Consider the following 12752-nt stretch of genomic DNA (forward strand, 5'->3'; position numbering starts at 1 on the left):
AAGAGATGATCGTGGACTTCAGGAAACAGCAGAGGGAGCAGCCCCCTATCTACATCGGCGGGACAGTAGTGGAGAAGGTGGAAAGTTTTAAGTTCCTCGGCGTACACATCACGGACAAACTGAAATGGTCCACCCACACAGACAGCATGGTGAAGAAGGCGCAGCAGCGCCTCTTCAACCTCAGGAGGCTGAAGAAATTTGACTTGTCACCAAAAACACTCACAAACTTTTACAGATGCACAATCGAGAGCATCCTGTCGGGCTGTATCACCACCACAACCGTAAGGCTCTCCAGAGGGTAGTGAGGTCTGCACAACGCATCACCGGGGGCAAACTACCTGCCCTCCAGGACACCTACACCACCCGATGTCACAGGAAGGCCAAAAATATCATCAAGGATAACAACCACCCGAGCCACTGCCTGTTCCCCCCGCTATTATCCAGAAGGCGAGGTCAGTACAGGTGCATCAAAGCGGGGACCGAGAGACTGAAAAACAGCTTCTATCTCAAGGCCATCAGACTGTTAAACAGCCATCACTAACATTGAGTGGCTGCTGCCAACATACTGAACTCAACTCCAGCCACTTCAATAATGGACAAATATATGTAATAAATGTATCACTATACCATCTACTGCATCTTGCTTATGCCGTTCGGCCATCACTCATTCATATATTTTTATGTACATATTGTTATTCATTCCTTTACACTTGTGTATATAAGGTAGTTGTTGTGAAATTGTTAGGTTAGATTACTTGTTAGATATTACTGCATGGTCGGAACTAGAAGCACAAGCATTTCGCTACACTTGTATTAACATCTGCTAACCATGTGTATGTGACAAATATAATTTGATTTGATTTGGTTGTGCTTGGATTCCCATATGATTATAATCAAGACTTGGACTCAGGCAAGCAGTGTTTTGGAGGTGGTCTGGAGCTACCTCAGTCTTCAACATGGTCTGATATTTAAAAACCATCTCAAACTGCCATTTCAAGGTTGAATAGCCACATATTGTATGTGCACCCTCTCTACAATGATCCCAACAGTCTTTCGATAAAACATTTATTAGATTTAATTATTACAGTATTAATAACATAAAATACTAATAACACTCATTATACAGTATTTTTGTGTTGTCTAAAACAAGTACAACATAGTACTTTCAAGTAATGGTTTGAATCTCAAAAGTTTGTACTGACTCTATGTACCATCCAACACATCCTCTTAATACTAAAACTCAACATATTCAATGTCCATAATGTAAAACCAGGCTGTATCGCAACCGGCCGTGATTGGGAGTCCCATAGGGTGGCGCACAATTTGCCCAGCGTTGTCCGGGTTTGGCCGGTGTAGACCGTCATTGTAAATAAGAATTTGTTCTTAACTGACTTGCCTAGTCAAATAAAGGTTCAATTTAAAACATTTAAAAAAAAATAAAAAAATACACAAATTGTTGTATGAATTGTTGTTCATGATGATTGCATAGATTTGATTTGTGTATGCTAACATCAGCAGCACAGGGATTTTAATTGTGTAGGATTGTAATTGTATACAAAAAAGTAACATATTTATATAACATTTTAAAAATGAGGCACAAATTGGACAGAAATGAAGGCCTCAGTTTATAACTTTTAATTAAGTCTCTGTGTCATTGTGTCATTCTTAGAAATCAAACAGAACAATTCACTTAACCATGTAAATGTATTGTGTGTAAATTAAAGTAACTAGTTAAATCAAATATTCTTATAGTATATGGTCTTCTTACATTGCATTGTATCCATCAGTAAAAACCCGTGTCACATATACTCTGAGTATACCAAACATTAGGAACACTTTCCTAATATTGAGTTGAACACCCCCCCTTTTGCACTCAGAACCGCCTCAATTCGTCAGGGCATGGACTCTACAAGGTGTCGAAAGCGTTCCACAGGGATCCTGGCCCATACTGACTCAAATGGTTGCCACAGTTCTGTCAAGTTGTCTGGATGTCCTTTGGGTGGTAGACCATTCTTGATTTCTTGATACACATGGGAAACCGTTGAGCATGAAAAACCCAGCAGTGTTGCAGTTCTTGACACAAACCAATGTGCCTGACACCTATTACCATACTCTGTTCAAAGTCACTTACATTTTTTTTCAAAATTCACCTTCTGAATGGTACACATACACAATCCGTGTCTCAATTGTCTCAAGGCAAAAAAATACTTATTTAACCTGTCTCCTCCCCTTCATCTACACTGATTGAAGTGGATTAACAATTGACATCAATAAGGGATCATAGCTTTCACCTGGATTCACCTGATCAGTCTATGTCATGGAAAGAGCAGGTGTTTTGTATGCTCAGTGTACCATACAGTGAGATAGAAGAAAGACAAGAATTGTGCAGGGTATAGGTGATCTGCAGCGTCCTCCTACGGTGGTGTGTAAAGACTAACGTATGAATAAGGTTGAAGGCTAAAACAGAGATCTAACTTCTTCATTTTGTTCTAACATAACAAAGCCCACAAAAGCCCACAGCAGACTTGTTGAATTCATTTCACAACTGCTTCGCCACAAACTGTTCGAGGTTTGTGGCATTTTCATGTCACAGGCCTTATAAAAAATAAAATGCACACATGTAAATCACACAACAATAAATGGTTAAGCTAAAACTCAAAACACAGTATGAAATATTTATAAAAAAGGATGACGTCATATCAAGACGATACCATTTTCAGTCATCTACTGCTAAAAAGACAAATAAATAAGATAAGTAAGAGTAAGAAGTGAATAAATCTTATCTCTCAATAATATGAAGATGATGATGATGTGTCCTATAACCTGTGACCAGGTTAGGGGGGGGGGGGGGGGCTTGCCTTGCCCCCCTAACTGGGGAGGTATCGTTTGTTTTCCCCAGGGAATGGAAAATCTGGGACGGAGTTGAAATGTCCCGTGAGGAAGATGGCGACCGTTCCGATGGAGAAGAGGGCCATGGCCACCCAGAAACAAACCTTGTCAATCATCTTCCCAATCAATACCCAGCTCTCCATTTCCTATGGGACAGTTAACGTGAGTCAGAAGGGGGTAGAAGTGGGGAGATAATAACCCACAATGTTCTATCAGGATTTCTCAACTCTCAGCTCATCATGGGCCAGTATTCACAAAGTGTCTCAGAGTAGGCCTTTTAATCATAATTATTTATTTTATCACAAATAAATCTGGATCAGCACTCTTTGTGAATACGGCCTTGAACTGGCTGAATTCAGATGAAATTGACCTCTGATCCCCAGAGTAAAAGCAATACTTACTGATCCAATGTCATTTGCTTGCTTTGTGCTCTCAGTGATAAAGTTACAAGCATCCACACATTCCTTGATCTCAGGAGCAGCTTGGGCGAGGCTCTTGTACAGGCTGGCTGTGGCGCTCACATCAATACCATCCACTAGAGGGTAGCAGAGACACATCAATACCATCCACTAGAGGGTAGCAGAGACACATCAATACCATCCACTAGTGTAGCAGAGACACATCAATACCATCCACTAGTGTAGCAGAGACACATCAATACCATCCACTAGTAGGGTAGCAGAGACACATCAATACCATCCACTAGAGGGTAGCAGAGACACATCAATACCATCCACTAGAGGGTAGCAGAGACACATCAATACCATCCACTAGAGAGCAGCAGAGACACATCAATACCATCCACTAGAGGGTAGCAGAGACACATCAATACCATCCACTAGAGGGTAGCAGAGACACATCAATACCATCCACTAGAGGGTAGCAGAGACACATCAATACCATCCACTAGAGGGTAGCAGAGACACATCAATACCATCCACTAGAGGGTAGCAGAGACACATCAATACCATCCACTAGTGTAGCAGAGACACATCAATACCTTCCACTAGTGTAGCAGAGACACATCAATACCATCCACTAGAGGGTAGCAGAGACACATCAATACCATCCACTAGAGGGTAGCAGAGACACATCAATACCATCCACTAGAGGGTAGCAGAGACAAATCAATACCATCCACTAGTGTAGCAGAGACACATCATACCATCCACTAGTGTAGCAGAGACACATCAATACCATCCACTAGAGAGCAGCAGAGCACATCAATACCATCCACTAGAGGGTAGCAGAGACACATCAATACCATCCACTAGTGTAGCAGAGACACATCAATACCATCCACTAGAGGGTAGCAGAGACACATCAATACCATCCACTAGTGTAGCAGAGACACATCAATACCATCCACTAGAGGGTAGCAGAGACACATCAATACCATCCACTAGAGGGTAGCAGAGACACATCAATACCATCCACTAGAGGGTAGCAGAGACACATCAATACCATCCACTAGAGGGTAGCAGAGACACATCAATACCATCCACTAGAGGGTAGCAGAGACACATCAATACCATCCACTAGAGGGTAGCAGAGACACATCAATACCATCCACTAGTGTAGCAGAGACACATCAATACCTTCCACTAGTGTAGCAGAGACACATCAATACCATCCACTAGTGTAGCAGAGACACATCAATACCATCCACTAGAGGGTAGCAGAGACACATCAATACCATCCACTAGAGGGTAGCAGAGACACATCAATACCATCCACTAGTGTAGCAGAGACACATCAATACCATCCACTAGAGGGTAGAAGAGACACATCAATACCATCCACTAGTGTAGCAGAGACACATCAATACCATCCACTAGAGGGTAGCAGAGACAAATCAATACCATCCACTAGTGTAGCAGAGACAAATCAATACCATCCACTAGAGGGTAGCAGAGACAAATCAATACCATCAGAAAAGTGGCTTGCTGGATAATGCACATACATTCCACTCCGTATTTATTTGGATAGTGAGGCTAAAACGTTTAATTTAGTTCTACTCCAGAATTTTGGATTTGAGATCAAATGTTTCATATGAGGCGATAGTACAGAACGTTACTTTTTATTTGAGGGTATTTTCATACATATCTGTTTTACTGTTTAGAAATGAAAGCACTTTAAGTATTTAGTCCCCCCATTTGAAGGTGTCATATTTGGACAAAGTAATTCATAGTATATTAAAGTAGTCAAAAGTTTAGTATTTGTTCTCATATTCCTAGCACACAATGACTACATCAAGTTTGTGACTCTACAAACTTGTTGGATGCATTTGCAATTTTTTTAGTTTCTGTTTAGGATTATCTTGTGCCCAATATAAATGAATGGTATATAATGTATTGTGTTATTGTGGAGTCACTTTATTGTAAATAAGAATATAATATGTTTCTAAACACTTTTAGAATAATGTGGGTCCTACCTTGATTACAGATAATCATTCATGAATCATGAATAATGATAAATGTGAAAGATTTACAGATGCACAAAGATCATACCCCCAAAACATGCTGACCTCTCACCATTACCAATAACAGGGGAGGTTAGCATTTTATATCATACCCCCAAAACATGCTGACCTCTCACCATTACCAATAACAGGGGAGGTTAGCATTTTATATCATACCCCCAAAACATGCTTACCTCTCACCATTACCAATAACAGGGGAGGTTAGCATTTTATATCATACCCCCAAAACATGCTTACCTCTCACCATTACCAATAACAGGGGAGGTTAGCATTTTGGGGGGGGGTATGATATTTATGCTTCTGTAACTTACTCACTCATCACATTATTCACGATTCAACATAATCCAAAACAAAATAAACTGCAAATACATCCAACAAGTTTGTAGAGTCACATGCTTGATGTAGTCATTGCATGCTAGGAATATGGGACCAAATACTAAACTTTTTACTACTTTAATTAACACACTATAAGTGCATTTCTCCAAATACTTATGACACCTTCAGATGGGGTTACTAGAAATGTGTTCATTTCTAAATGGTAAAACAGATACACTATGTATGAAAATACCCAAAAATAAAAGGTGACATTCTGTACTGTCGCCTCAAATAAACATTCCCCCATGTGCTACCCTTCGCTCCCTACTAGTATCTCTTTCCTTAATCTTACCAAAGGATCGTGTGAGGCCATGCCTCTCTCTCTGTTTGTCAAACATCATCTCGCTGCGTGGTTGTTTTAGCACATACTCCTCCGCTCTCTGCATCAGGCCGAACGAGCTACGCCGTCGCTCCCTCACTCCATTCACCTCCGCCTCCGCCTCTCCATCGTCCACCAGAGGGTCCATGCCCAGGAATCGAGGGACAAGCTCCAGGAAGACCTGAACAGAGGAAAGGTGGAATAGGTATTAGTTTGGCAAAGAAAAGGTTGAATATTCGTTCTGATAAAGTAGCATTTTATCATATTGTATTGTTTCTTAATACAGATGACATTTATTTTGTCTATTCTACGTTTGTTTGGGCTAGTGTCACAGGAACCTTGATTTTGATTTCGAATTTCTACCATGTTATTACACAGTTACTGCATACATACGTGTTTGATAGTGTGAGACATGGTGTGGGTATTTGGACTGCGGAGGGAGATGTTGAGCACCACGATTTGGTTGGTGGCGATGAGCGTTGTCACAGACATGACAAAGATCAGGTACCTGGGAAGAGAAGAACAGACAGATGTGGATGGAGAGGGATTTGGGCTCTCTTATGGAGTTACAGAAATACTGTATATGGAGGAAGGCAGTAAGCAAGAGACTGGAGAAATTCTTACTCACTTGCCAATGAGAGGGACATTGAGAGATGTCTCAGGGACCTTCTGAGCAATAAGAAAGAGGAAGACAGTCTGAGCCAGCAGGACAGAGATGGCCACAGTCAACTTCTGTCCCCCAGCTGTGAAGGGGACAATGGAGAGTCAGATGGGTACAGAAGGGAGTGCAGTGCTTTTCCCATCATCATCCTCATAGATGACAACAGGCATACTATATTGTACTCTAGCAATTCCAGACATAACATGAGAGTGTTCAAGTGTTTCCAAATGCTTCCAAGTGCTTTAGTTGGGATGCAGGAACCTATTGACATTCTATTGCACAGGCAAACCGAGTCCAACTAAAGTCCAACAACATACAGTGCATTGTATAGTTTGAAACTCAAAACCATTAAATCTATGTTGGAGCATTTCTTAAATATAAATAATTTGAAATAATAGTCAATATACAAAGCAACACTAGTAACTCTAGCGGACAACTGCTAACTTCAGTTGGTGATGGCATACTGCATCATCTTCCCGTTTCACTAACCCTAAGTTACACCCTTACACCACTGACCAATCAGCACCAACGTTGCCACTGACCCTGTGCAGGTAGGAAGTAGGCCAGGACGACCAGGGAGGAGATAAGTGAGCAGGGCAGGATAATGTTGATGATGTAGAACAGAGGTTTCCTCTGGATGACCAGGTTGAAGGAGATCTCCTGGTACTCCAGGTCATCAGGACTGTAGCGTGAGTTGATCAGCTTCCTGGCTGGCCGGTGCTTTATGGCCCACTCACCATTCTCTAACAGGTTGGAAACAAAGACACTGGGATGAGTAGAAGCCATTTCATTAGGATTTGACCAGTTGACGGGTTGTGTCAGTTGTTTGCAGATAGGTGTAGAACTACAGATTGATTTTGAGGAACTACAAAGTTTCATATACTGTATTTGGGTCACACATGCAGAACCAGAGTAGTAGTGGAAAACTATTAAGGGGGGGGGGGGGGTAGTAGGTTTTGAAATAGAATTTATTCAAATCCATAAAAACAAAACATTGCAACATTAGTGTGTGTATACCAGTGAAGGCCTCAGGATCAATGTCCACCCACTCAATGGGCTGTTCAGTCTCCGTGTCAACAGCCAGGATGATTTCCAACTCATTTGCACTGTATGTCTGGGACCTGAAGACTAAAGTGCAGTTCTGGTAGTCAAAGGGGAAGTAGGTGATTTCTATGGCACATGTGCTGCGGTAGATAGCTGGAGGCAGCCAGTACATGTAGCCACTGGAGTAGATTAACACATTGGCATAGTAGGCCACGTCAAACTTGCCATCAATGCTGCAGAGGAGGGGGGAGAGAGGAGAGGGAACAGAGGAGGGAAAGAGAGGAGGTGGAAGGAAAGGGTAGAGAGAGCGATGAAAAGAGTTCAAGAGTCTATTGGTCAAAACATAACAGTGCCACAGAAGGAGGGAAATCATGAATGAGGAAAAAAGCCAAAGGAAAAAGAAGTTGAAAGCCCTCCTCTACTGACTCACTTGTTCTCAAGGACAATGTCAGGAAGCCACACTGTGTTGTAAGGCACACGGATAACCTCGATGCCAAAATACTCAGAGGTGTTCCAGGCCAGGCGAATATCATTCCATTGCTGTGGGATGGAGCAGAGGGTGAAGGCAGAGTAGAGAGCGGGAGAGGATCAGAGGGAAATAAAAGACACACAGCTAGAAATCAGGTAAAAGTAGGAGAAAATAAAAAAAACATAAATAATCTAGTCAAAGACGTATGCAGGAAACACATGATAAACTAATTGAGAAGATACAATATCAAAAAAAATTGGTAAACAATGAGAGATGCACTCACAATCTCAATCCAGACATTAGTCGTGAGAGTCTCTTCCTTTTCGTTCTGTAACAGAGGAGATATATTATGGTCTGATGCAGACATTTGTCTATTTTATTTGGGTAGCCTACATAACTTTACAGGAATAAATGTGGAGGTGCAGTGAGATTGTGAAAGGGTATTTGGTAACTGTGGCAACTCTATGGGATTATGCTGGGCAGTTTGATGTGATAGTACTGTACTGTACCTAGGGCTGTTGTGGCCACACTGCTGCCACCACACCAGCGGTCACAAGTCATGAAGGCAGTCAAATTCCACATTACCATTTACTCATGGTAATTAGGCTTCTCCAAGCTCTGATGCTGCTGCTGGTCATTAGTAGCCTACCAAACTTGCTAACTGCCTGGTACTCAGCACTCTATTGTCCCTCTAATCACTCTGACATCCATTCAAATGTATTCGAAAATCTAATCAAACACTGAGAGCCCATGAGCTCATGTTGGGCAACATTTATATAGGCTATGCAATTGCAGGAGAAAACACAGTGACCACTAATAAAAAGGATGCCATCAGCTTTCTATAGGCTCCGCCTACCATATTTATTTGTCAACTTTTCAACTACAGATGGCGCCGGGGAGGATGGCTGCCGCTTCATGGGCTCTTAACCAACCGTGCTTTTCTGTTAGTTTTTCGCATTTTTTGTCATTTATTTTGTATATAATGCTGCTGCTACCGTCTGCTATGACGAAAAGAGATTCTGGAACAGCGATTACTCACCTTGAACTGTACGAAGAATTTCTCTTTAAAAAGTCAGATGAAAGGGATTTACTCCAGACACCCGAACAGGCCTTCATCCCCGTCATTCGCAGGAGAAAGAGACTGAAACGATATCGCGGAAAGAGATTGGGGTACCATGTGAGGATCCGCCAACGAGTGGCTAATCTGCCCTTGCCATCCGTACTACCGGCCAACGTACAACTGCTGGAAAATAAATTGGACGAACTAAAAGCACAGATATCCTATTAACAACTGTAATATCTTATGTTTCACCAAGTCGTGGCAGAACGACGACATGAATAACATACTGCTGGCATTAAAGTGGCCGGGGACTTTAATGCAGGGAAACTTAAATCCGTTTTACCTAATTTATATCAGCATGTTAAATGTGCAACCAGAGGGGAAAAAAACTCTAGACCACCTTTACTCCACATACAGAGACGCGTACAAAGCTCTCCCTCACCCTCCATTTGGCAAATCTGCCCATAATTCTATCCTCCTGATTCCTGCTTACAAGCAAAAATTAAAACAGGAAGCACCAGTGACTCGCTCAGTAAAAAAGCGGTCAGATGAAGCAGATGCTAAGCTATAGAACTGTTTTTCTAGCACAGATTAGAATATGTTCCGGGATTCTTTCGATGGCATTGAGGAGTACACCACATCAGTCACTTGCTTCATCAATAAGTGCATCGATGACGTCGTCCCCACAGCAACTGTACGAACATACCCCAACGAGAAGCCATGGATTACAGGAAACATCCGCACCGAGCTAAAGGGTAGAGCTGCCGCTTTCAAGGAGCGGGACTATAACCCGGAAGCTTATCAGAAATCCCGCTATAACCTCCGACGAACCATCAAACAAGATCTTTTCAAATCATCATTAGAGTCACATCATGCAGCCTTACAATGTATTAAAAATCAAAACATATAGCCCAATGTTTGTAGAACAACTAAAGAAACATTAATAACTCTAAATTATGCATATAAGAGTACCTATTTCTTTGTTAACCGCTCAACACAGAATAGCCGCATAAGCACACTCCCTCAAATCGTTTGGAGAAAATATCCTTTCTATTTTATTCAGCTTTGTTCAATTGTGTTCTTCATACTATAAAATAATGCCACAGAATTCTGAGCAAATCTTGTTTGCTAAATGAACTAGTGTAACCCACAGCCATTTGTCATAGCCACATCAGGACCTAACATAAGGACAACTCAGAGTATGCTATTCTGTTCTTCTGAAATAGACTACATTTTCTTCATATCATGCTTCTTTAGACCTGTCTAAAAAACAAAAAAATGATTTATTGTGAAGGTGTAGGCTATATTACATGGATTCATTAGACTTTTTTAAATGTAGACATTCCAACGGTCTGTGTGTGGAAGCCAGGAGATGCTAAATGTGTTTTTGTTAATTAACGGTCAATTACCGTGAGGCCGACAGTTATTTGCTTGACAATCACTGGCTGATGAAATTTCGTGACCACCACAGCCCTAAGTGCACCCAGCACGGTTGAAGCACAGGACTGTTTGGTAATGCGTATGGAATGTTGTTGGGTTGCAGCAGGTGTGTAAAATGTGTGTGTAATATGTTTGGTATGTGTTGTGTGTTGTTATATGGCATTGTTATGTTGCAGCAGTAAGTCAAGTCAAGTTTATTTGCAAATGCACAGCAGAGGAGGCTGGTGGAAGGAGCTATAGGAGGACAGGCTCATCGTAATGGCTGGAATGGAATAAATGGAACAGAGTCAAACATGTGCTTTCAATATGTTTGATGCATTCCATTTATTCCATTCTAGCCTTTGCAATGTGCCCCTCCTATAGCTCCTAACACCAGCCTGCACAGGATACACGAGGTAAACAGGACAATGAAATGCCTGCTTCAATGGAATTCTTATTGAAATGCGTAATGTGTTTAATGTATGTGTGTACTGTGTGTTGTTGGCGTTATACTGTCTCTCACCAGGGAGATGAGGTTGGTGAGGATCAGCTTGACCTGCACCTCCACCTTGTCAGTGGGGTGTGCCGCTGGACGGATGTTCTTGTTGTAGCCTCTGAACAGGTCCCCAATCAGCTTAGACTCCTCATTACAACTCACTGCACAAGGCAGAGAGAGAGAGAGAGAGAGAGAGAGAGAGAGAGAGAGAGAGAGAGAGAGAGAGAGAGAGAGAGAGAGAGAGAGAGAGAGAGAGAGAACACAGTAGAGTGCCATGGCAATATATGATGAGATATGGGTGGAGTAAAACCCATAGGGACTACAACACATAACACTTACCATTTCAAACGACCCATAACACATAAAATACCAAATGACCTTAAATGGTCAGTGACAGATTGCTTTGCTAAAATCAGCCATTGAACCCTTTTCAATTTACATGTTTGACATTTAGGCATGTCAACCCTAACACCAAAAGTTGTAACAATGTTTGTGAAAGTTTTCACAGTGCCTATAAAAACATGAACATGACATCTGCCTCACAGGAACAATAATAACAAACCCATAGAAACATCAAAACAACAGTCTCAGACACATTTGGCATGGAGACGGAAATTAATAGTCAAAACACAGAGAGGTGCCATTGCCAAGAGCCTTGATCTTGGCCATGAGAAAAAACAATCAATATACGCACTTACCTGGTATTGTCACACCCCAGAGTAGGCCTGCAGTTGCAATCAAACACGTCCAAAAGGAGTGCGTTGCCATCGCAAAGTTCTCTGCTCTTTACGCACAGTTCCAGATTTGAGTGAAGTACAAATTCAAAGAAAGAGAAAGCGAGAGGTTATTTCTGAATGGCTCGTCGTCTCCCTTATCCCGCTGCCCCTCGTCTCGCTTCTCCAGCTGTCGCTACCCTTGGCTCGGGTTACACACCAACCGGGAAGCGCTAAAATCGGTCTTAAAGTCACACTCGGGTCGTTCATAAAAGTAATCATTATCATTATTCTATGGGGTAGTTATGACAATACTCTGATTATGAAGGGGACGTTTTCTGCTTGATATGTCAGCGGGTTTCAAACTAGTAATAGCCCACAACGTTCTGAATGTAGTCTGGAATGGTATAGTGTCCATTTACAAAGTAACCTTATCTGTTTTACAAATATTGCATCTATAGGCCCAATATGCCGAAACCACAGCTGACCACTTCGAAAACGTGTGTGTGTGTCGACGCTACTGGTGGGCAAGGTGAACAGGTGACAGGGATCCAGTGTGGAAGCCGCTCCATTGCACTGCCCCCACTCTCTACCCGGGGAGGGTATAAATAAATAGTGTCTATGCTGCGCTCCTTGCAGTTTGCACTGCGGGGCTCCGGTGAAACGGGAACAATCTCTGGGGGATTGGGGTGGGGTGGGGTGGGGTGGGAGGATTTTGTCACGATGACGGCTGGTTATAGACGACAGATAGGATGGGGTACCGTGAAGATGAATTATGTACCAGGGCATGTGTATGTATGTGTGTGTGTTCAGATTGGAGACGCC

The 12752-nt window shown here is 42.2% G+C and overlaps 1 protein-coding gene across 2 annotated transcripts; it reads right to left on the minus strand.

Moving 5' to 3' along the window:
- Positions 1-1051: 1051 nt before the first annotated feature.
- LOC106567876 (acetylcholine receptor subunit gamma) lies at positions 1052-12149 on the minus strand. 2 transcript variants are annotated; one of them, XM_045692263.2, is made up of 11 exons: positions 11913-12149; positions 11242-11375; positions 8523-8567; positions 8201-8310; positions 7744-8003; positions 7269-7469; positions 6694-6808; positions 6459-6573; positions 6039-6246; positions 3291-3424; positions 1052-3035 (listed from the first exon to the last, which is right to left on the minus strand). In XM_045692263.2, the coding sequence occupies exons 1-11, from the start codon at positions 11980-11982 to the stop codon at positions 2868-2870; spliced, it is 1560 nt and encodes a 519-aa protein (XP_045548219.1). In that variant the 5' UTR covers positions 11983-12149; the 3' UTR covers positions 1052-2867. The 2 variants fall into 2 exon arrangements, with proteins under 2 accessions (XP_045548219.1, XP_082816516.1); XM_082960390.1 differs by lacking the exons at positions 1052-3035; positions 3291-3424 and adding an exon at positions 4728-4789.
- Between the last annotated feature and the right edge of the window lie 603 nt (positions 12150-12752).

The sequence above is a fragment of the Salmo salar genome, chromosome 13 (assembly GCF_965601325.2).
Source record: "Salmo salar chromosome 13, fSalSal1, whole genome shotgun sequence".
NCBI lineage: Eukaryota > Metazoa > Chordata > Actinopteri > Salmoniformes > Salmonidae > Salmo > Salmo salar.